Below are 24796 nucleotides of genomic sequence, written 5' to 3' on the forward strand. Positions count from 1 at the left end.
TGTCAAAATCTTACATCTAATCCAATAAGCCCTGAAACTCAATTGTTGCAGCTAACAGGTTTTGCAAAGTGGTCGGTGTCTTAGTTGCTATTTGTGCCAATATTCCTGCATTTCAACCACCTCCCTAACTGTTCTCCGCCCCTCCCCCTCCATTACTCATTTTCACTCCTGTGCTTGTTCTGGTACAGATCAGAAGCCGACTATACGCCAACAGTTTCTACTTTGACATTAGTGTGGGAGTCTGGCATTTCACTCTAAATGTGATTCTACTGACACATTAGGAAGCTTTTACCAAAATAAACTTTATTTTAACAATGCAGTTTAATTATAACAAATGAATTATCTTAACTATTACCAATTGAAATACTTAATCATGACAACATACAATTCTTAACAGCTAACCTATCTTTATTAGTTCCAATTCAAATAATATTCCTCTGATAGACTTAAACACCCCTAGGCATCTCTTCAGTATCCATTACTTACCTGGACTCCTAGGAAGAATCTGATGGGGAATGCTTGCAATCCTAGTCCTGTCCACTGCATCTTCTGGTGCCAGAGGGACTAGTGAACTATCAGCCAGTCAGATTGGACCAATCAGATTGAGGCTGGACATCTTCCTGAGGGAGGGGCAGAAATCACATTGCCAGCCAATTGAGACTTGTTAGTATGTTAAATGACTGCAATGTAGGCAGTATTGGCAAGTGTTTGCCCTTCAGCCCCACGCTCCTGATGTACAGGTGTGCAGAAGTGTGGGATGATGGGTGCAGTGGGAGTGGGAAAGGTGGAGGACCTCCTTGTGAACCTGCTCCTGGGCCTGGCCAAACTTGCCACCAACAGGTCCAGGCAGTAGTTGACTAAGGGGGTGGGCTGACGTGACTGCCCCTCTACCACGCTACATTCTGGTCTGGGTATCTTTGGAGAGGGAGAACGTGGTGTCCATGGTCTTCACCAAGGCCTTCCATGCTCGTTGGGCATCTCAGGGACTGGAGTGCATTATCCACCTCTTTAATCATCTTCTGATTTGTTGTTTTAAGTTTCATTTGTGCTTTGTTTTGGTTTGGGTGCTCCCCCTTTAGGGGGCTGCCCTTCTTGCTTTGTCCTGCAGTTTATTTAATTTGTTCAACCAAAGAGAATGGCATTATCAGCAGGGATGTGTCTCTGCTGACTACTTGGAATGCAAGAAAAGAAATTCTGTGATCCTAAAAATACTGACCTTAAAATCTGATACAAGGCTGGCCACATCTGTTGTATAAGATCCATCAGTTAGCTGTCTTTACTGACAGATTCATTGCCTTCACCAGCCCAATGAACCCAACTTCCTCCAGCGATTTCCCCATCTTTCTCTGGTTCACTATTTCCTCTCATGCCCTCTCCCTTAACTGTTTTACTTTAAACTTCCCTTTATTCCAACTGGGTTGGCTTGCTTTGTCACACACTTTCAGTCTTGTTCAATTCCAACCTATTACCCTCAGCTTCTCAAGTATTTTCCGACTTCTGTCCAAGCTGCTGTTTAAAAAGCAGCTGACGAGTAACTGACTGCAGAAACCTTGTGCTATTCCAAAGGCTTTGAAGAATAAATTGTTTTAACATGGCCTATCGTCATACTGATCCTGATTTGTTTTTATAGTCCGGTTTCGGTAGACAGTCTACAAGAACTTACTTGTAACGACTTTAATCAGGCAATTGAGGTGGGCCTTTTGGAATATGAATTCCCTGATTAAGGAGGATGAGAGGGGGGACTTAGTGGTAGGGGATGGGGAAATGGCTGAGGCCTTGAATAACTTTTTTGTTTCGGTCTTCACAGAGGAGGATGTGAATAATTTGCCGGGTGTTAGCGATGGAAAGATGGTAGGACTGGAGGGTCTCAATGACATTATTGTTACTAGAGAGGAGGTGCTCGACAGACTGGAGGGACTGATTGTGAACAGGTCCCCAGGACTGGATGGAATGCATCCAAGGGTTCTGAAAGAAATGGCAGAGGTGATAGTGGATGCCTTGGTGGTTATTTTCCAAACGTCGCTGGATTCTGGGGAAGTGCCGGAAGATTGGAAAACGGCTAATGTTACGCTGTTGTTTAAGAAGGGTGGCAGGCAAAAGGCAGGGAATTATAGGCCGGTTAGTTTAACGTCTGTTGTAGGTAAAATGTTAGAATCCGTCATCAAGGAGGAAATAGCGAGGCATCTTGAGGGGAATTGCTTGATAGAGCAGACGCAGCACGGTTTCGTTAAGGGGAAGTCATGTCTGACCAATTTATTGGAGTTCTATGAGGATGTGTCTAGGGCGGTGGATAGAGGAGAGCCGGTGGATGTGGTCTTTCTTGATTTTCAGAAGGCGTTTGACAAGGTGCCTCACAAGAGGTTATTGCAGAAGGTAATGGGCATGGAGTTGGGGGTAGGGTGTTAGCGTGGATAGAGGATTGGCTGTCAAATAGGAGGCAGAGAGTGGGGGTTAATGGGTGCTATTCGGATTGGCGGTTGGTGACTAGTGGAGTGCCCCAGGGGTCGGTGCTGGGGCCTCAGCTATTTACCATTTATACAGATGATCTGGAGGAGGGAACCGAGTGTATGGTGTCGAAATTTGCTGATGACACCAAGATTGGTGGAACGGCAAATTGTGCGGAGGGTGTGGAGAGTCTGCAGAAGGATCTAGATAGGCTGGGCGAATGGGCCAGGAACTGGCAAATGGAATTTAATGTTGGCAAGTGCGAGGTGGTCCACTTTGGTAGGAATAATGTTAGGAAGGACTATTACTTACGTGGCGAAAAACTGCAGCAGGCGACAGTGCAGAGGGACCTCGGGGTCCTTGTGCACGAGTCACAAAAACCCAGCCTGCAGGTGCAGCAGGTGGTCAGGAAAGCTAATGGGATGCTGGCCTTCATAGCGAGGGGGATTGAATATAAAAGTAGGGAGGTCTTGCTGCAGCTGTATAGGGCACTGGTGAGGCCGCAGCTGGAGTACTGTGTGCAGTTTTGGTCGCCACACTTACGCAAGGATATTTTGGCCTTGGAGGGAGTGCAGAAGAGGTTTACTAGGCTGATGCTGGAGTTGAGGGGGTTGAGCTATGAGGAGAGGCTGAATAAACTAGGCTTGTACTCATTAGAGTTTAGAAGAATGAGGGGAGATCTCATTGAGACATATAAGATGATGAATGGGATGGATAGGATAGAGGTGGAGAGACTCTTCCCGCTCAGAAAGGACAGTAGGACTAGGGGGCACAGCCTCAAGATAAAGGGGGGGCGGTTTAGAACGGAGTTGAGGAGGAACTTCTTCACTCAAAGGGTGGTGAATCTCTGGAATTCTCTGCCCGTTGAAGTGGTGGAGGCTGCCTCGCTAAATATTTTTAAGACGCGGGTTGATGGGTTTTTGATAAGCGAGGGGATTAAGGGTTATGGGGAGAGGGCGGGAAAGTGGAACTGAGCCACGACAGATCAGCCATGATGTTATTGAATGGCGGGGCAGGCTCGAAGGGCTACTCCTGCTCCTATTTCTTATGTTATGTTAAATTTATGGGCCAATCAGGGAGCCTCTTGCTTTGTAGTTAACCAAGAGTGTCAGTTCCTCTGGGACTCCTAGAGTATACTGCTAACTGAAAGCACTCTGTCTGCTGTTATCAAACTTATAAATGAAGGGATTTTGGTGAAGGGACTTCTGCCTCTGAAGACTTATTACACTACCTTATTTTTTTGATGAAATGAAGTTCACAGGTCCCATGAAGCCTGTGGATTTATTATATTTCAAATGGTATTGAAGATCTTCAGTATCTACTTTCCTCTTCCAGTACAAAATATTTTACAACTGCTGCAGATTGTGCCTCTTATACAAATTTCAGATGCAGGAATCAAGGGTCCCAGGTAGGAGTTAAGAATTAATCTCTTGCATTTACTGGATAGGTTAAATGGTGGCGGGGCCCAGTGACCACTCCTGCTCCTAATTCACACGTTCGTATGTCATTCGGGGGCTGACGTTTCTTCCCGATCCCTGTGGCCACAGGAGACCTCAAGCATGCTGGTGCATACTCTGTCCCCAAGGGTACCTGGGCTTGAGCGTAGCCATGGAGGAGAGACAGAGTGTCAGGATGAGCGATACCCTCAACCGTCTGCTGCCTGGACCTGATAATTGCCACTTTGGCCAGGAGCAGCTCTACAAGGAGGCCTTCCACCTTGCCTGTACCATGTCCCAACCCCACTCTGCACTGGCTGACAAAAGGTCAAGAAGGTGGGGCTGAAATACAAACAACACTTGAGGAACAGCCTCCGCAGAGTGGATTGGGCCTGTAACCTCACAGAATGCAATCATGGACCACAGAAAGATCTCTGAAAGTTGTGCTGGTTAGGTGCATTGACCTGAAAAGGTGCCAAAGTATGGCGATGAGGGGAATTGTAAACCTCACTTATGACTAATAAATAAACTATAAACTTTAGACTCCTCAAGACTGTCGAAGATGCAAGTGGCTTGGGAAGCTTCAACCATTTGCTCTATGGAACAGTTGTGTGTAACATCCTTCATACCAAATTGATGCAAGAATGCAGAGACTCTTGATCATGCACAGAAACAAGTGCAGGACTCGGGCCATGGACATGCTTGAGGTCATGTTCAAAACCGCTCTTGGGGGAGCGGGGAGCCTCCTCAATGCTTTGAGGCTTTCACTGCATGTTCCTTCTGGATGTACTGCGCGCCCCGCACCCCCCCCCCCCACCACTACCCATGACCACTCCCCACAACCCTGCTAGCTGTTGAGGTGGAATTAACTGCTGATATTGAATCCCCTTGCTGTGTTTGTGATTAACTAGTTGGGGGGCATTGAGGGGAAGATGTGGCAGTGCCAACCACAGCTGCTCGAATGGTTTTAGCAGCTTTGCAGCCAAGGTATTTTTTTCTGGCAAGTCCCACCTCTTTACAGGAACGGCACAGCAGAGGCCCAGAAGATGCATTAGGCTGCCCTCTTATAGTCAACATTAAACTCTCCGACAGTGCACTCCTCCCAGGTCAGCTTGACAAATATCTGGCACCTCAAGGACTACATGTGGTGAAGGCCTGTCTCCCTGACGTTGAGCAGTTCTGCACTTCCCAAAACATTATCTCCCCTGGTTAATGAAAGTGAGAGCGTAGGATCTCACTCAGGACAAAGAAAGGGACATTTGACGGAAAGACCATCTGCACTGTAGCCTCCAATAAGTCCACCGGCACGAATACTGCAAGCACTGTATACCCCTTCCCAAGGCCCAAGTGCAATGCCTGCTCTGACCTCAGGAAAAAAATAGCCTTTGTGTGTAGTTATAACAATGGCTGAGGGGTAACAGGCCCACTATGGCTTTAACACAGGCCTTAGTCACAATGATTTGATTTGATTCATTATTGTCACACGTATTAGTATGTAGTGAAAAGTATTGTTTCTTGTGCACTAAATAGACAAAATATACTGTTCATAAGGAAGGAAAGGAGAGGGTGCAGAATGTAATGTTATGATCACAACTAAGGTGTAGAGAAAGATCAACTTAATATGAAACAGGTCCATTCAAAAGTCTGATGGCAGCAGGGAAGAAGCTGTTTTTATGTCAGTTAGTAAGTACCTCAAATTTTTGTATCTTTTCCCGATGGAAGAAGGTGGAATAAAGTATGTCCGGGGTGCATGGGGTCCTTAATTATGCTGGCTTCTTTTTCCAGGCAGCGGGATGTGTTGACAGAGTCAGTGGATGGAGGCTGGTTTGACTGATAGACTGGAATTTGTTTATGACCCTTTGAGTTTGTTGCAGTCTAGGACAGAGCAGGAGCCATACCAAACTTGATACTACCAGAAAGAATGCTTACTATTTTATTTGATTTATTATTGTCACATGTATTAGCATACAGTGAAAGTAATGATTCTTGCACGCTAGACAAGGCATACCGTTTATTGAGAAGGAGATGAGAGAGTGCAGAATGTAGTGTTACGGTCATCGCTGGGGTGTACAGAAAGATCAACTTAATGCAAGGTAGGTCCATTCAAAAGTCTGATGGCAGCAGGGAAGAAGCTGTGACATGCCAAATTTCCTTTGTCACCTGAGAAGGTAGAGTAGTTGATGGGCTTTCTTAACTATAGCATCCGCAAGGGGGGGACCAGGACAGGTTGTTGGTGATTTGGACATCTAAAAATCCAAATTTTTTTGGAAATAGATCATTTCTACTTCATCCCCATTGACGTCGACAGGAGCATGTCCTCCACTATGCTTCCTGAAGTCAATGACTATCTTCTTCATTTTACTGACATTGAGGGAGACATTATTGTCATTGCACCAATTAACCAGATTCTCTGTCTCTTTCCTGTGGTGTGGTGGGTGTAGCTCTGAACCCAATGTCTTTATTGTCTGGTGAAAACAGTGATGATGGGTGTACAGTGTTAAAAAGCACAAAAACTTCCTTAATTTTAAATCTGCAGTTGGAAATCATAGCAGTCAGTTCTGCTGTTCATGCACCGACAGTGAAATAGCCGCACATGTACAGATTGTGTCTGTTATATTCTTCAGGCCTGGGTTCAGCACTCCTGCACAGAAGGTGAGCATTTGAAACTGCAGGTCATGTGGCCTAAAAAAGAGGCCCTTGTGCTGAATATGTCACAGGACATGGACAGGGTGGCAAGGAGAAGGTCCCAAATGAGGGAAAATGTGCCAAAAAGGAAATCCTAGGCGAGGGATAAGGATAGAAATCAGGAATATTTTGGTTTAAGTTGTCAATGAGGAGCAGAGAAATAGGCTTCATATTAAAGCCAGAACTGCAGGATGCAGACTTGATACGAAGTGAGCTCAAGAGAAGCCCAGAAGAAGGTTGGTAACTTCATGATGTGGACTATAAGGACAAAAGTACTCCTTTGGAGCAGTGGTATTCTGCTTGGCATGGCCACGGGTCTGTGATTGTTCTTGGAAGATGAGGCTTGAGTGTACGCAGTGATCCAGGAAAAGGAATCCCAGAAGGCAAGATAGAAACCCTGGAGATTAATCCTTGTTGAAGTCCTTCAGGTGAATTTAAAGGAGAGGTCTTCAAATGTGGAGATTATAAACCCTCATGAGAAAAATAAAGTTTCAGTGAGACTGGTTGGTTCATACTGCAAAAAACATCTGACTGGTGTTGAGAAATTCATGGAGTCTGATTTATCACATCTGCAATTTACCTTGAAATGTGATATGTCTGACCACAGTTCACCTGTTAAATTTCATGTACCTCTAACTTACCCTGAACACCAGAGTAAAAGAGAGATATTCCAAATTGTTTTATCTTACTGAACATGTATATGCCTGTGAAAATATGGCTGGATGGAAGGAATAGGAAATATTTGAAGCATTTTCTTGTGTCTGTATTAAGATGTTTCCAAACATTTTGTCTTGTTTTGGTTATGGTCCCTTTACGGGCAACACATAGAGTAAGGCCCACCTTGGATGACATTAGGACTCAAAATGGGTAATCACTCCAGGGGATGAAGCCCTCTTAGAAATGAAGAATGGGCTACAGCCATGAAACTGCTGTACAATTATTATTAAATACCTTTTGGTGACCATAACACTACATTCTGCACTCTCTCATTTCCTTCTCGATAAACGGTATGCCTTTCTAACGTGCAAGAAACATTACTTTCACTGTATGCTAATACACGTGACAATAATAACTCAAACAAAATAGCAAGCAGTTTTTCCGGCTGTACCAAGTTTGATATGGCTCCTGCTCTGTCCAAGACTGCAGTAAAATCAAAGGGTCATAAACAAGTTCCAGTCTATCAGTTAAACCAGCCTCCCATCCATTGACTGTTCATTATTGAAGTTTGTGAAAGTACATCCTCACACTGGTGTAACATAGTTCACTTTTCTTATTTTAATATACATTCATTAGCAGACCCCTGTGAATTTGTTCAGTCACTTACCTCCACAGTTTACAAAAAAAGTTAGAATCTTTCAAGCCAGGTTTCACTCTGGGATCTGGTTTGTCCAGGGTGATTAGTTAGTGTCACGAACAGTACGAGCAGGAACAGAAGCAGCCACTTCACTGTAATTTTTGGCAGACAAGATCACTGATTAAGATTGTGTTGCCATTAAGATTTTTTTTAAAGAGACTCAGCCATCCTCAAGCACCTGGTTAAACAACAACTACAGACCATGCAGAAGAGTGGTAGACTGTAAAGAATAAGGACCACTCCTTACAAAGAAAACGGGAACAGCTTCCGTCCTTCCGTACAGTCCGAAGATACCAGTCACTGTAAATAGGAGGATCAAGGTTAGGTACAAAAGTGATCTCATGAAATGGAGAGACACAAGTGAAGAAGAAGGATGGAGGCCACTGGGTTGAATGTTGAGCACTTTCACAGGTGCCGTCTCATTTCAGTCAATGCTGTGTTCTTCCTTTAGAGGGAGACCGCGTCGTCACCTGGATCAGCTGGAGCTAAATCAGGCAAGGTCCAAGATGTTCAGCACACATGCACGCACTCACACCAGACCTCCTTGTGGCCCTGCTCCTCAGCGTAGCCAAGCTGGCCATTAATGACAAAGGGTCATCCAGACTTGAAACTTTTATTCTGTTCTCTCCCCACTGCAAGACCTGCTGAAATTTTCCAGCACTTTCTGTTTTTATTGTGGCCATTAATAAGTCCAGGCAGCAGACAGTCAAGACGGTCACCCATCCTGACACTGTACTCCTCTTCTGCCATGTGCACTGACAATGGTACCTGAGAAGGGAGTGTGTGTTGCCCATCAGCCTCATTGAGATGTTCCGTGCCTGGGGTGGGGGCTGGGGAGGGGGGTTGGGCACCATGGGGATTGACCAGTTTTACTGACCCCTTCATTCACATTTGATTTTGATGTTTTAAATTTCCTTTGCTGCAAAAGACCTCAAGGCTGCGATCTTATCAGCTGCACATGCCACACCACCACTGCTGCGAGGTCTGAGAATTTGGCCAAATCTCCGTTCACTGGGAAAATCTTGCCCCAGTGTGAACGGTGATAAAACTCCAGCCCAAGAGTCTGCCTTTCAATTTGTTCCTCGGTTTGTTGATTTAATTAAGTTGGTTAAAAGAAACACACCCTCAGATCTTTCAAGCAGTCATCTTTCCTTACCCTACAAACTGCAGTAATAATAATAAAGTCCGCAACCACCCATCTTTCAAGGTTGCTGTTTTGTTTCTTCCCCACCTGCTAACCACACAAATATTGTTGACTCCTGAAGCAGCAGTTCCATCTCTCCTCCAAATATGAACAGACAGTAGCATCAAATTTCTTGTCCTTGTAGACGTCAGACCCCGAGGTCCCAGGCTCAGCAGCTAACAGCCAAGTAGCTTCCAAAGGATAGAAATGTGTTTCTGGAACAGAGAAATTTGGATTATAATAAACTGCTCTCTTAAGTATGTCTTTGTATTTCAAGTTAGCTCAATCCAGTTGGCTGAATTTCATCAATCACAAGACAGCATTTCCAAGCCAATGCTGCAGCGACACCTCACTCTCTTCATTCACACAATGCAGCCTCACAGAGATCTCTGCCTCCAAACTATGCTCACCCAGTTTCTCAGCCGGCTCTCTTCCCAATTAACTATTGAATTGAATAGCAATGGGGAGAGGTTGGAAAAACTTGGTTTGTTCTCACTGGAATGAGGGGCAACCTGATATAAGTCTACAAGATTATGAGAGGCACGGACAGATTGGATAGTCAGCAGCTCTTTTCCCAGGGTGGAAGAGTCAATTACTAGGGGGCACAGGTTTAAGGTGCAAGGGGCAAGGTTTAAAGGAGATGTATGAGGCAACCTTTTTTACACAGGGGGTGGTGGATGCCTGGAACTCGCTGCCAGGGAAGGTACTGGAAACAGATGCAATAGTGACTTTTAAGGGGTGTCTTGACAAATACATGAATAGGATGGGCATAGAGGGATATGGACCCCTGAAGAGTAGAGTTTTTGTTCAGTGAGACAGCATGGTCAATGCAGGCTTACTCCTGTGCTGCAATTTTCTTTGTTCTTTGTTCTTAAATGAATTGAACAAGTTAACAGCCCCTTAAAAGGAGCACAGTCGCAAAAGGACAAAACTTTAAAGGAAACTTTAATCAAATTAAAGTGAAACAAAGTTCCCTTCAGGGAATAGCAGCTCCCAAACTGATTATCAGCTTGTTGGACCACATTATGACATTTCTTCCATGCCCAACAAGTCCTGACATTAGCCTTGAACCCAGAGCTTCTGGCCTAGAGGTAGGGATACGACCACTGTGCCACAAGGCCTCCTATGAGCCATTTTAATTAACTGTTACACCCTCTACACTAAACCTCTGTTTGTAAAAGGGAGGACTCCCATACAGAAAGCCTCCACTGTGGGTTCTTGTCACCCCTGGATAGGAGGACAGAACATCACAATGTGTCTGGATGGCTGACAGGGAAGTAAAGGGCAGCAGCCTCAATGTGTAGAAGGCAAAATGACCATCTTTTACTCATTAACTGTTTTGGGTCTATCAGTAAAATAAAATGGACTAATCAACAGAAAAAAAACAATTGCCAGCCCCTTAAAGAGATACTAACAAAAGACAGAAACTTTAAAGAAACCTTATTTAATTAAATTAAAAAGCTGATTTTGGGGTTGGAGAAGCATTCAAGCCCCCATCATTCTCACCACATATGGAAGATGACTCTCTTTATACTTTTTTGAGTATCGATAAAAACAAAATAGACTAATTAATCAAATTATCTCACTAAAAAATTGACAGCACTTAAGGGCCTTCTAGGCCTTTTGGCTAAGATCAAGCTCAAGGTGGGATCCAATACCTCATCCTGTCAGCTTGGATCTTGTTTGTCTCCCTTGTTGGGACCTTGATTGGATTCAATTGGATTGTGAATTTGGTTTTTGGAGCAAGCAGTGAATGGATTTGGGTTTGCCTGGTCCATTCTGAGAATTGGCTTTGTCACTTTAAGAATGGAAATAATAACAAAAAAGGGGCACTTCTACAGAAAAAAACTCCAAAGGAAACTTATCTAATAAAATTAAAATGTTGTTTTGGAGGTTAATGAAGGGTTCCACGGCAGTGGCCACCAGTTGTGGAAGATGAATCTCTTTGTTAGTGTTCTTAGTTCTTCATTAAACAGTGCCCATAACTTTGTATGTTTAACAATATAATTAATCATTACTGATACAGGAGTGATGGGTGAGTGCAACTTGATGCAACTCAGGACATAGGCAGCCGAGTTCCAGATGACATCCATTTTTTGTCAGATAGAGTATGGGAGTCCAGCCAGACGTGCTTTGGAGTGGTCAGGCTGCATTTTCCTGTGGGCCTCACAACCAAATGGAGATCTTGAGCCTGAACCTCTGGCAACAAGGTGGACTCAACAATTTTCCAGGAAGCAGAAACCAAATTGGTCATCTCTGAGCCCCGGTCATCCAATTAAGGATGAATGATGGGCTCTTGATGCTGCCGACCCAATCAGAGCACTGACAACTTGAAAACCCCAGCAGTCCCACTGGGAGAAGTGGGCACTGCCAAAGCCAGTTGGAAAATGTGAGGACTCCTCAACATGGGGACCCTCACACCAGGCTGCACAAAAAAAATGTCAGGTCCATTGGGTCAAAGGTGAAACTCCTGCACTGGATTCAGATTGACTGAGATTAAGAGCTTTCATGCTTGCAGCTAAGTGCTGGGGCCTCCAGCTTTGAGGGTCATTGCTTCCGTTAAGCTTCTGGCTGTAGCAGGAGCTGAGATTCATCTCCACTGGTGACAAAATGCTGTAAAATAGCCCAAAATTGGGACTTTCACCAACGCAACTGGCTGTTTACCAGCGTGGGCCAGTGAGTAAGATCTCTGGGAGTGGCAATACATCAGGGAGCCATCCCCATGTGGCTAACCCCTCCCTGCCTCTGCCCATCTCCAATCCTACCATCACAGCTCCAAGAGCACTCACTCTGTTGTTGCCAAGAGCAGAGATTGGAAAGCCCAAATCACAACAAATCTCCAGGTTTCTGCTGAGAACAGCCTCAAATGTGCAATTCATCTATTTCAGCTCTATCGGCTGAGCACAGGTCCAGCGCAAATAAGGGAAAAATGGTGTGAAAACCAGGATCATGTGACTGGAAACAGCACGCCATTGCATTCAGTTGTTCCTGGCAGGCAACAGGGGGAGGTCCCAAAGGAAGAGGAATCCCCGACAGTACACAGTGATGGGGACTGGATACAGAAGCGGGGATAGAGAGAGGCCTAAGTTAAGTTATGAAGAAAGAGGAGAATAGAAGGAAGAGACCTATTGCAGCTAGTAGACTTTAAAGTTTAATGGGTTCAGGAAGAGACATTGAAGAAGGCTCAGGTGAAACCATCATTTTGATGAGAGGGTTGAAAACAACGGATTTAAAGGAGAGGGGAAAGTATCGGAAGAGGGAGAACCTTAATATTATCAGCTAACATGGACACCAGAAAGAAAGTAGTGTAGTGCACACTATAATAGGGAAAGAGTCCAAGGAGGTGGATCTCATAGACATGATCAGGAGAGGATATGAGGTGAGATACAAGAGAAACTAGAGAAAGATGGGAGTTCAGAGTTAGGGCAGTGGGAATCTTCAAACAAAGATGGGTCCAGCAGATAGATGGATGGAGAGCCAACAGCAGATAGGTGGACAGAGCGCCAACAGCAGAAATAGCTGATCAGATGGTCTCAAACTTAGTGGCAGGAGCTCTTCTCAATTATTCTTTTGTTCTATTGTTGGAGGTAAGGGGGGTGGAAGAGGCAGAGAAAAGTATTTATGTACTGGTTTGCAGTGGAGACAAGCTGTCTGAGCTTATCTTTGCATTCCAGGAAGTAGTTTTCAGGGACCTATATTTGTATGGGTAAACATTAGAAATGAGGTACAGTTTTAGGTTAAGGTTTTTATGCCTGGAAGTCACCTAGGTTAGATTCATGTTGTTAAGGTGTTTCTATGTGTGGGGGTTGGTTAAGTTCCATCTGTATTTCTATTGTGCTTAGAAATGACTACTGTATGGAGAATAAACATAGTTTAGGAGCACTGTTTAGCAACAGGAGGCCAACTTAATTTATCTGGAAGCCAGACCAGTTGGAGGCAGATCACTGAGGAGTGAACAGCTGCAAACTCTACCTGAGAAGCTGGACAGAACAAGGGAGTTGCAAAGATGCAAACATCCTAAGAAACAAGGTGCACTCCAGAAACCAGAGGATTGGAGCAGAAAGCTTGTTCAAATGACAAAACTTAAGTGAACAGCCACTCAGGTATTGGGCAGAAGAGGAGGAGTAAACAAAGTGCCCTGAATTTAAGAGGCAGTTGCATTAACTGGATTTAAAGTGTGACAGCAGACCTGTAGAGGTGTGAAAATGATTGATGTTGTTATAATAAAAGTCTGAAATTTGAGAATTCAAGCAATTGTGATCAGTTTGAAGAGCAGTCAAGATTAATGAAATCCTAAAGGGGGTTGATGTAAAATCCTGGACTGGACTTTCTGTTATAAGTGGAGCAGAAACTTTGTTTTGGCACAGTGGTTAGCACTGCTGTCTCACAGCACCAGGGACCCGGATTTGATTCCTGGCTTGAGTCATAGGTTCACATGTTTCCCTATGTTTGCATGTGTTTCCTCCAGGTGCTCTGGTTTCATCTCATTGTCGAAAGATGGCTGGTTATGTGCATTGGCCATGCTAAATTCTCCCTCAGTGTACTCGAACAGGCACCAAAATGTGGCATTGAGGGGATTTTCTCAGTAACTCCATTGCAGTGTTAATATAAGCCTACTTGTGACACTAATTAGTAAACTTTAAACTTTAAGACTTGTTCAAAAGTGTAATGTGGAAAATCTAGAATCATAAGGACCTTATGACCCCAATCTTTTTTTTATTCATTTGTGAGACATGGGTATCGCCGGCTGGCCAGCATTTAATGTCCATCCCTAGTTGCCCACAGAGGGCAGTTGAGAGTCAACCACATTGCTGTGGCTCTGGAGTCACATGTAGGCCAGACCGGGTAAGAATGGCAGATTTCCTTCCCTAAAGGACATTAGTGAATGAGATGGGTGCCTAGCCGCTTGACTGGCGAGGCGAGGTGGTACGATCGCGTGAGAGGTGAAAAATCAGGTTTGCACCTATTTTTTCGCTTCACACAATCTTACCAGTCCTGTTTTGCCAGTGAAATCGGATTTGTGCCCAAGTCCTGGATGCTATCATTTGGACTCACTTGTACTTACCTCCATGCTGGTCAAGATTCACAGCGGTGGGAATCACAGCTGGTCTCCATATGTATAGATGAGATATGATGGCTTTACCGGGGGGCCGGGGGGGGGGGGAGGAATGGGATGCCATTGAAGCCCCCCTAGGTGGTCGTGGACATGGCTGGACAGTGCACATGGGGCAGTGCCAGTTTGACACTACCCACTGGGCACCCTGACACTGACCACTAGACTCCATAACTGCTGGGACAGTGCCAAAGAAGTGGGGTCTGAGTGGGTGTGGAAACTCTCCGGGGGTGTGGCAATGAGAGGGGGAAAACAAAAAGGAAACTTTGCAGGGGGTGGAGGGAAGGGAACTCTACAAGACGGGAATGCAAAGGAGTTGCTGAGCTGAAGGGAAACTCTATACAAGGGGTGATCGGCGGTGGGGGAGAATCTCTACAACTGCACGGGTGGTGATCAGCGGCAGAAGGAACTCTGCAGGCTGGGTGTGGTTGGCATTGGGGGCAGAGGGGTAGGAAGTGACCAGCACAGGGATTAATCAGCAGAGTGGGGGTGGGGTGGCCAGAGGTCTCCAAGCCATGAGAGATCAGGGCATCTGCCTAATGGTGCCCCAAGCACTCTGCAGCCAGCTTCGCTGCCGAGCTTTAAAGTTTAAAGCTTATTTATGAGTCACAAGTAAGGCTTACATTAACACTGCAAGGAAGTTACTGTGAAAATGTCCCAGTTGCCACACTCCGGCACCTGTTCAGGTCAATGTACCTAACCAGCATGTCTTTCACATTGTGAGAGGAAACCGGAGCACCTGGTGGAAACCCACGCAGACACCGGGAGGATGTGCAAACTCCACATAGACAGTGACCCAAGCCAGGAATTGAATCCGAGTTCCTGGAGCTGTGAAGCAGCAATGCTAACCACTACACTACCGTGCTGCCTCTTTTACTGGTGAGAATCATATCAGGGCTCTTTTTTTTAAACTGAGTGTCGTAAGATTGCAACTCACAGATGGTCAAAAAACTGGTGCCATTCTCTCCTATTTCCTCTCTTGTTCAGCGTCCAGTGGATGATCTTACCAGAACAATTCTAACTGCCAAACGAGCATGAAAATAGGAAAGAATTGTCCCTTATTTTTCAGCGAGCTCCCAGATAAAACCAGACTGCACTAAGGCAAAAAAAATTAGGCAAAGTGTGGCTGTGTCCCGGGAAGGGTGTGAGATTGATTGTGATAGCAGAATAGGGCTGATAGTGTTGTGAAAAGTGAGAAATTTGGTGCAAACCAGGTTTTTCACCTTTCACGCTAGCTTTCTGGCTCCCCACACGAATCGATCTGTGTGATGTGTTGGTAACCACCCCCCCCAGTCTTCTGAGCCAGGATTCCATTTCGGCATCTTCCCCTCCAGTCAACAACTATTGGGATTGGAACAAAAGCAGCTGGAATTGCGAGCACATTTAACAGACAAGAACAGGACCTAATGGGGCTTTATGTGATCCAGCCAGATCTGACAGGGAAAGACTTAGCCAGTTATCCACCATATCAATAACATTCCCTGTGCCATTAGATCTAAGGAAAGGGGGAAGAGAATCATGTCAGAGAAAGTAATGGCTTTATTGGGGGTCTCGGGAAAAAAATAGTGGCCTTGAGGATGCTGCTGAGAAAATCTGTAGCTGTAGAAAGGTCAAAGCAAACAGCCAAAGGTTAATGATTTTGAAATGCGATTATATGTGAATTGGAATCAGGGTAAATATCATTGTGAAGGGATCTCCTGCACTAGTTCAAATAAGAAATGGTTACAGACATTAATCGGAATGCCAGAAGGATAAGCTTGCATGGACAGATTGGTTTATTGACATCACTAACTGTTTAACTTTCTTGTACCCAGAGATAATAATTATCTCCAGTCTCAATGTCTGTTAGACATTTCTGTTTTTATTTGCTTTTCAAATGCCCATCACATTTTTCCCTCTATCATGTGCATTACATAAGGGCTAAGATGACATGTCTGCAGCAAGACTGTCTTTTAGAATTCTTCATGAGATGTGAGCGTCATTGGCTAGGCCAGCATTTATTGCTCATTTCTAATTGCCTTTGAGAAAGTGGTGGTGAGTTGCCTTCATGATCCACTACAGTCCATGTGGCATAGATACCCACAGTGCTCTAAGGAGGGGAGTTCCAGGATTTTGACTTAGTGACGGTGAAGAATCAGCAAAATATTCTCAAGTCCTGCTGCCTTTGAATGTCTAGGTGGTAACAGTCATGGGTTTGGAAAGTGCTGTCCAGTGAGCCTTGGTGAGTTCTAGTAGTACATATAATAGATGGTACACATTGCTGTCACTGTTTGTCGGTGGTGGAGGGAGTGAATGTTTGCTGGGTTGGTTATCAATTAAGTAGGTAGTTTTGTGGTGGATGGTGTCCAGCTTCTTGAGTGTTGTTGCAGCTGCGCTCATCCAGACAAGTGGAGAGTATCCCATCACATTCTTGACTTGTTCCTTGTTGATTGTGGATAAGTTCTGCTGCACATAATTCCCAGCCTTTGACCTACTCTAGGAGTCACAGTATTTAGGTGACTGGTCCAGTTCAGGTTCTGGTCAATGGTAACTCCAAGGTCAGTAAGTGGGCACAAGAGACACAACAGCCAGGGTGAGTATGTTGGGAAATTTACATCTTCAGTAAGTGGTCTTGCCCTGCTGCAGGAGTAGAGGCTACAAGGGAGAGAGTTGATTGGTAAGTAGTGAAGCAGAGAAATCATAGAAACTCTACAGTGCAGAAAGCAGCCATTTGGCCCATCGAGTCTGCGCAGACCACAATCCCACCCAGGCCCTAACTCCATATCCCGACATATTTATCCACTAATCCCTCTAACCTACACATCTCAGAACTCTAAGCGGCAATTTTAGCATGACAATCAGCCTAACCCGCTCATCTTTGGACTGTGGGAAGAAACCGGAACACTCGGAGGAAACCCACGCAGACACGAGGACAATGTGCAAACTCCACACAGACAGTGACCCAAGCTAGGAATCAAACCCAGGTCCCTGGACCTGTGAAGCAGCAGTACTAACCACTGTGCTACCATGCCACCCGTAGTGGTAAGTTATTTTTCTCCAATTTAGAACAACATTATTTTTATTATTTTTTAGTGTCACAAGTAGGCTTACATAAACACTGCAATGAAGTTACTGTGAAAATCCCCTAGTCAACACACTCTGGTGCCTGTTTGGGTGCACTGAAGGAGAACGCACCTAACCAGCATATCTTTTGGATTGTGAAAGGAATGGTGAGAGGGCAGCACAGCGGTTAGCACTGCTGCCTCACAGCTCCAAGGACCTGGATACAATTCCCACCTGTCTATGTGGAGTTTGCACATTCTCCCTATATCTGCATGGGTTTCCTCTGGGTGCTCAGTTTCCTCCCACAGTCCAAAAATGTGTGGGTTAAGTGCATTGGCCATGCAAAATTCCCCCTTAGTGTCCCGGGATGCGTAGATTAGCGGAATTAGCAGAGTAAATATGTGCGGTTCTGAGAATAGGGTTTGGGTGGAATTGGTGGTGCAGACACGATGGGCCGAATGGCCTCCTTCTGCACTGTAGGAGCATCCAGAAGAAACCCCTGCAGACACGGGGAGATTGTGCAATCAGTGACATAAGCCGAGAATCGATCCTCAAATTCCATGATGTCATTGGTATCTAAAAATCTATCAACCTCTGCTTAAAACATACTGAGTGATGGAGTCAGTACAGCCTTTGGGATAGAGAATTCCAAAGATTCCCCACTATCTAGCTGAAAAATGTCCTTGGCACCTTTGTCCAAAATAGACTTCCTCCTATTCTTAGACTGAGTCCCTTGGTTCTAGACCAACCCATGGAAACATCCTTTCTGCATTTATCTTGTTCACCCTTGTAAGAATTTTTTACTACAATGAGATCACCTCCCATTCTTCTAAATACAAGAGAATACGGGCCCATTCTCCTTTTTCTTTTCTCATGGAACAGTTCCATCATCCCAGGGATTAGCCTGATGAATACTCACTGCACTCCCCCTTTGGCCACTATATCCTCCCTGAGATAAAGCGATTAAAACTGCACACAATATTCAGGCAAATCCCCGGGATGATGGAACTGTTCCATGAGGAAAGATTAGGGAGAATGGGCTTGTATTCTCCTGTACTTAGAAGAATGGGAGATGATCTCATTGTAGTACAAAATTCTTACAAGGATTAACAGGATAGATGCAGAAAGGATATTTCCATTGGTTCGTCTAGAACCAAGGGACTCAGTCTAAGAATAGGTTTGGTCTCACCAAGGTTCTGAAAGACAACTGTACGCAAAACCTCTTGTAATGAAGGTTATCATACCATTTGAATTCCTAATTACTTGTATATTAACTTTCAATGATTTATGGACAAGAGCAGTTCGTTCCCTTTGGACATTAACATTTCTTAGTCTCTTCCCATTTATGAAATCCTCTGCATTTCTGCTTTTTCCAACCAAAGCACATAGTTGCATTTTTTCCTTTTACATTCTGTGATGGTCTTGTCCATTCACTTTGGCTGTTTAAATCCCCATGAGGTCATTTTGTATTCTCCTCACAACTCACAGTTCAACAAGTTTTGTGTCATCACCAACATATCATTTGGTTCCCACGTCCAAATCATAGATACAGATTGTGAATAGCTGGGACCCAAACATTTATTCTTGCCGTTTACCAGGATTCGCAGTCTTGAGAATGACTGCAAACGAGAAAGTGCTGGAAAATCTCAGCAAGTCTGGCAGCATCTGTTCGGAGAGAAAAAAGCTGATGTTTCAAGCCCAGATGAGCCTTTGGTTTCAAATTCCAGCATCCTCAGTAATTTGCTTTTATTGAGAATGATTTGTTTATTCCGATTCTGTTTTCTGTCCGTCAACCAATTCTCAATCTGCGTCAATATATTTCCCCCAATCCCATGTGCACTCATTTTGCTTCCTAACCTCTTGTGTGGACCCTTATCAAAAGCCTTCTGAAAATCCAAATGTATCACATCCAGTGGTTCTACTTTATCTATTCTGGTAGGCACTCAGAAAATATATATACCCTCAAAAACTTTCCAACAGATGTATCAAACATGGGCCGTGATTCTCCCATTGCGACTCCCATCTTTTCTGGGGGACCCGGCCAGGGGAAGTGCGTCTGTGGCCTTGGACAGGGATTTGCGCATGCGCCAAGAGCACATGTGCATCTCTCAGAGTTGGAGAGCAGTCAGAGTCCAGACCACGCTGAAATCTGGCAGAAAGGCAGGTAAGTGATTAAAATCTTTTCTGTATGTATTTTAAATATGTATATGTTTTCATTATTGGGACCTTTCAGGTCCAATTCAATCTCTCACCCTTCCAGGAGTACTTCATTCTGGCGGGGTTTAGAGTAGCTCCCCATGCTCGAGGAATTAGCAGGAGACCCTGCTGGAATGAAGGAGGGCAATTGGGGCCCCCCAGGGGGTTGGGTGGTGGGGGTGCGGGTGAGTGGGTGTATCCTGGGAATGGGCACCCTGGCAGTGCCAGCCTTTGCCCCCGGCACTGCCCAAGGAGCAAAGTGCCCATGCCCAGGGGGGACCCTGGCACTACCCAGCGGGCATCAAGGACCGCCAAGGAGGTGGGGCCTACTGTAGTAGCGGCCTATGTATGATTGGTGGGGGTGGGGTGTCCCACTGCCACTCTGCATTGAGAGTGGTCTGGAATGGAGGGGGAACAATGATTGGGGCGGGCCGGGGAGGAATGGTCTGCCGGGGGAACCTGCGTCTGCGGTGGGGAGGGGGTGTGGCCAGCAGGGAGGGGAGGGGGCGGAATTGTCGACGCTATAACAACAGATGAATGAATGCAACTTGACAATCACCAGGCAAGAGTGTTCCCTTCCTATTGGGGAACATTTCAGCGGTCATGGGCATTCGGCCTCTGATCTTCAGGTAAGCATTCTCTGAGGCAACCTTTACGACACACAACGCAGAATTGCTGAGCAGAGACTGATAGCCAAGTTTCGCACACATGAGGACGGCCTCAACCGGGATCTTGGGTTCATGTCACACTATTTGTAACCCCCATGACTTGCCTGGGTTTGCAAAATCTCACTAACTATCCTGGCTAGAGACAATACACATCTCTTTAACCTGTGCTTAACACTCTCCACTCACATTGTCTGTACCTTTGAGATTTGATTGCCTGTGGGGACTTGTATTCCATTATTTCGTAAATTGAGTTTGTGATTTATATACTCTGCGAACTGAAATCCCACTCACCTGATGAAGGTGCAGCACTCCGAAAACAAGTGGCTTTTGCTACCAAATAAATCTGTTGGACTTTAACCTGATGTTGTGAGACTTCTTATTGTGTTTATCTCTTCAATGCATAGAATGCAGAAATTCAGGTGAGAAGCTGAACTGTCAGAACAGTTGGGATTTAGCACAGTTTTCCCACTAATTCAGCACTTTTGGAAGAATCGCCCCCATGATTTCCTTTTTATAAATTCACGTTGACTCTGCCCAATCTCACAATTATGTTTCAAGTGCCCAATTGTCACATACATTAGAATATATCTAGCATTTTCCCTACTACAAATGTCAGGCTCCCAGGTCTGAGGTTCCTTGTATTCTCTTTTTTTCAAAATGTGGGATGACATTTGCTACATTCCAATTTTTAGCACTGTCTTTTGTGAGATGATCACTAACAAATCCATTATTTCTACAACCACTTCTTTCAACGCTCTGGGATTTAGACCATCAATTCCACAGGACTTAATCAGCTTTTAATCCCATTAATTTTTCCAGCACTGCTTTTTTACCGACACTAATTCCTTTCAGATCCTCAGTCTCACCCCTCTCAGTTCCTTCTCTCTTTTCTTTTTACAGGATCAGAACTCCTTGGGCAATCCATCCGTGTGACATTCTCTACACTGGGAGCTTTTATCCCTTACGCAATCGGTTATATGCTCCTGCCTTTGGTCGCATACTTCGTAAGAAGCTGGTGGATGTTGCTTTCCATCCTGTCTCTCTCTGGCCTCCTGTATTTGCCCTTATGGTGGTAGGTAGGAATTGGAAGTTTAACCAATGTCATCGATAGGTAAGGTTATTGCCATTAACTTCTGCCACTGATTCCAATCAGGATAAAGAAAATGAGTGCCCTTCCTGGGTGAGGGTAAGGATGGGGATCAGCACTGACAATGTTTTAGAGAGGGGTAGTGATGTCTACTTGACTGCAATGGGAAACCGGATGTTCAGTGTTGGTAATTTTCATCTTCACTCTTGAGGAAGTAACCGAGTGGAATCAACCACTGGCTGATTTTAATACCTGCCCAATTTTACCAGATTGAAATCAATGGGTTTAAAATCAGATGAGTTTCACAATGGGCAGGTAATCTACTCTATCAGATTACTGCATCCAGGCAGAAACACTTTCCAACAGCATGATATTGAGGCAGACAGAAGACTGGCAAAGGTCTACCAAAGCTGACTTTTTCTGATAATCACACCTCAGAACTTCAACAAGCGGAAAATCTGTCTTTAAATCTTACAAAACATTAAGTATAAGTGACCTATAATAAAAAATATATCCTCAAGAAAACTGGAAATTAAAACAAAGGAGATGCAGCAAATATGTTTTACTGAGCCAAGAATGATGCCTGAGAAATTGAGCCTATTCTGCCAATCAAACTCAAGGTTGATCTTTTATAACTAATTCCATATTTCTGCACTATTCTTGTGTCCCTTGATATTTTTAGCCTCCAAAAATCTATCAATCAGTCTTGACTATTTTCCACGAATGAATTTCCACAAGCCTCTGGGGAGAGAAATTGAAAGATTCAAAACCCTATGATTACAAAGAAATTTCTTCATTCACAATTATTGATTTAATCCATATTTTTAGACTATGATTCCTAGTTCTAGACTCCACAACGAAGGAAAGCATCCTCTCAAGTCACTTGAATTTTATATGTTTCAATGTGATCATAGAATCATGGTATCCCTGCAGAAGGAGGCCATTTGTCCCACCGAGTCTGCACCAACAACAATCCCACACAGGCGCTATCCCTGTAACTCCACATATTTACACTGGGAATTCCCCTTGACATTAAGGAGCAATTTAGCATGGCCAATCAATCTAACCTGCACACCTTTGGACTGTAGGCGAAATCAGAGCAGTAAAAAGTCTGATAACACCAGGTTTTAGTCCAACCGATTTATTTGATAGTAAACTCACAAGCTTTTGAGGGGACTGTCTCTTCGTCATTCACCCCTTGCCAAGCACCACTGGATCCTCTTGTCCCTCATCACATCAACTTTAAGGCCATATCAACTCCCATTCTTGCTCTTCACTTCCCTTTGTCAAAAAATAATGCATTTCTCCCAAACTTTGAGTTACTGCCCAAGATTTTGGAACTCTTGCTCCAAACCCTTTGGCTACGCTGTAGGCGTTCCTCCCATCTAAAGCTTGTTAAAAACCTCTCTCCTCAAGTGGACCTTTGGTCTTTTTTGCTTCACCCTGCTCTCCCCCCTCCATCTCCGTCCACACACCCATCACCTGCACCCCAACCCACATGAATTAAAATTCAGTAAGAGATGTGGATTTTCATTTCCACACAATGCTGAATAAAAATGGCGATGAAGACAAAAGCCTACCCCAGCTTTTCTTTTCTCTTTAGGTCTCTCTGCACTATACTCAATATCAGGGACAGACCCTGTCCAAGCTGACCAGAAATTTGCTAACGTGCTCTCAATCCAGGCATTTCTGTCATCCTGTCAATTTCCAGAATCATCCTCTGGATGATTGGATCATCCTCTGCCATTGCCACTTCTGAATCAACTCCTTGATTAGAATACAAATGTATGTTAATATCCATACATTAAGGAGTGTTTTAATATTAACAGTAACTGATAGAATCCGTTGTATGACTTTCATTCTCATTATTTAACATAAAATAATTATAATTCCAGGTTTATTCCTGAATCCCCACGCTGGCTGCTGATAAAGGGAAGAGTACAGGAGGCTGAAACAATTCTCCGACACATTGCAAAGAAAAACCATATCACTCCACCAGAGGTTCTCTTCAGTGATCTTGAGGTACTGAGACATGGTATTGTATTTATTTCTTTTTTGTTCCTTCAGCCAATTAATGCAGACCTACCTATTAATTATCGATATTTCTCATACCCCTTCTGTTGTGAAGACATTGACTTTTTGGCTATGTTACGGTTCATGATTTTTTTTAGGTTTGAAACCAAACATTAGATTATTTGACCATCAAGGATCTCACAGTCAATCCTAATTCTGTCTTCAGGTAAAACTGAATAGACACTGCAGCAATATTCACCACAAAATAATTAAATGTGTGAACTCTGTGGTTCTTAAGATAACTCTCAGGCAACCAAATACACCAGCAAGAAACCAAGTTGATCTCTAAGGTTCTTCATGTTGTTGAACTATGGTTCTCTATGCCTCTATCATCCTTTTCCTCATGGTGGCCAATTTTATTTTCCCAACTGACACTGTTTAGCAAAGCCCCTGGGATTAAACATTATACATTACCCAAACACTGGATAAAATTGTCGAATCATTGGCGAGTCTTTCTCCTAAAATGTAAGAATTTATGGACAAGCTCATTTTGGAGCCGTCTTCATGACCTGCTGTAGTCCATGAAGCGTAGGTACACCCATAATGCTGTTAAGAAGGGAGTTCAATATTTTGACCCAGCGACAATGAAGGAAACCTGATAAACTTCCAAGTCAGAATGGTTTTCCTTTATGTCAGCTGCCCTCCTTCAAGTTTGGAAGGTGCTCTCAGAAGAAACATGTTGATTTGGTGCACTGCATTTTGCAGATGATACACACTGCTGCCTGTAAATAGCTGTGATGGAGGGGGTGGATCTTTAACTTGGTGCATACAGTGTTGATCAAAGTGGACTGCTTTTGTTCTCAATGGTGTCAAACTTCTCGAGTGTTGTTGGAGCTGCACTCATCCAGACAAGTGAAGAATATTCCATCACACTCTTGACTTCTGCCTTGTAGATGGTGGAGAGGCTTTGGGGAGTCAACAGGTGACCTACTTCCTGCAGAATTCCCAGACTCTGGCTTGCATTTATAGCCACCATATTTCTGTCATTTGTTTAATTAATTTTCTGGTCATCCCACAGAATGTCAATGGTGGGGAATTCAGCAATGGTAATGCCATTGAATATCGAGGGGCAATGTTCAGGCTCCACCATGCTGCTGATAGTCTTTGCTGAACATGTGCAGTGTAAATGTTAACATGCCACTTATTATTCCAAGCCTGAATGTTGCCCAGGTCTTGTTAAATGCAGGCACTAACTGCTTTAGTATTTGAGGATTTGTAAAATATATGGCAAGCTGTACATTGACCAACATCCCCATCCTGAATCATAAAATCCTACAGTGCAAAGGAGGCCACTCAGCCCATCAAATCTACACCGACCACAATCCCACCTAGGCCCAATCCTCATAACCCCATGCATTTAACTTAGCCAGTCCCCCTGACACTAAGGGGCAATTTTAGCATGGCTAATCCACCTAACCCGCACATCTTTGGACTCTGTGCCCAGAGGAAACCCACACAGACATGGGGAGAGCGTGAAAACTACATAGAGACAGTGACCCAAGCCAGGAATCGAA

The 24796-nt window shown here is 44.4% G+C and overlaps 1 protein-coding gene across 1 annotated transcript in view; it reads left to right on the plus strand.

Annotated features, from left to right (window-relative positions):
- Positions 1–24796, plus strand: part of LOC145351777 (organic cation/carnitine transporter 2-like) — a 69895-nt gene that overhangs the window by 19106 nt on the left and 25993 nt on the right. Inside the window, exons 4-5 of the mRNA XM_080201401.1 lie at positions 21023–21194; positions 23105–23231. Of these exons, the coding sequence (XP_080057527.1) occupies positions 21023–21194; positions 23105–23231 (299 nt within the window). The remainder of the gene's footprint in view (positions 1–21022; positions 21195–23104; positions 23232–24796) is intronic.

This window comes from Carcharhinus amblyrhynchos, chromosome 13 (assembly GCF_965287045.1).
Source record: "Carcharhinus amblyrhynchos chromosome 13, sCarAmb.v2.hapA, whole genome shotgun sequence".
In the NCBI taxonomy this organism is placed as follows: domain Eukaryota; kingdom Metazoa; phylum Chordata; class Chondrichthyes; order Carcharhiniformes; family Carcharhinidae; genus Carcharhinus; species Carcharhinus amblyrhynchos.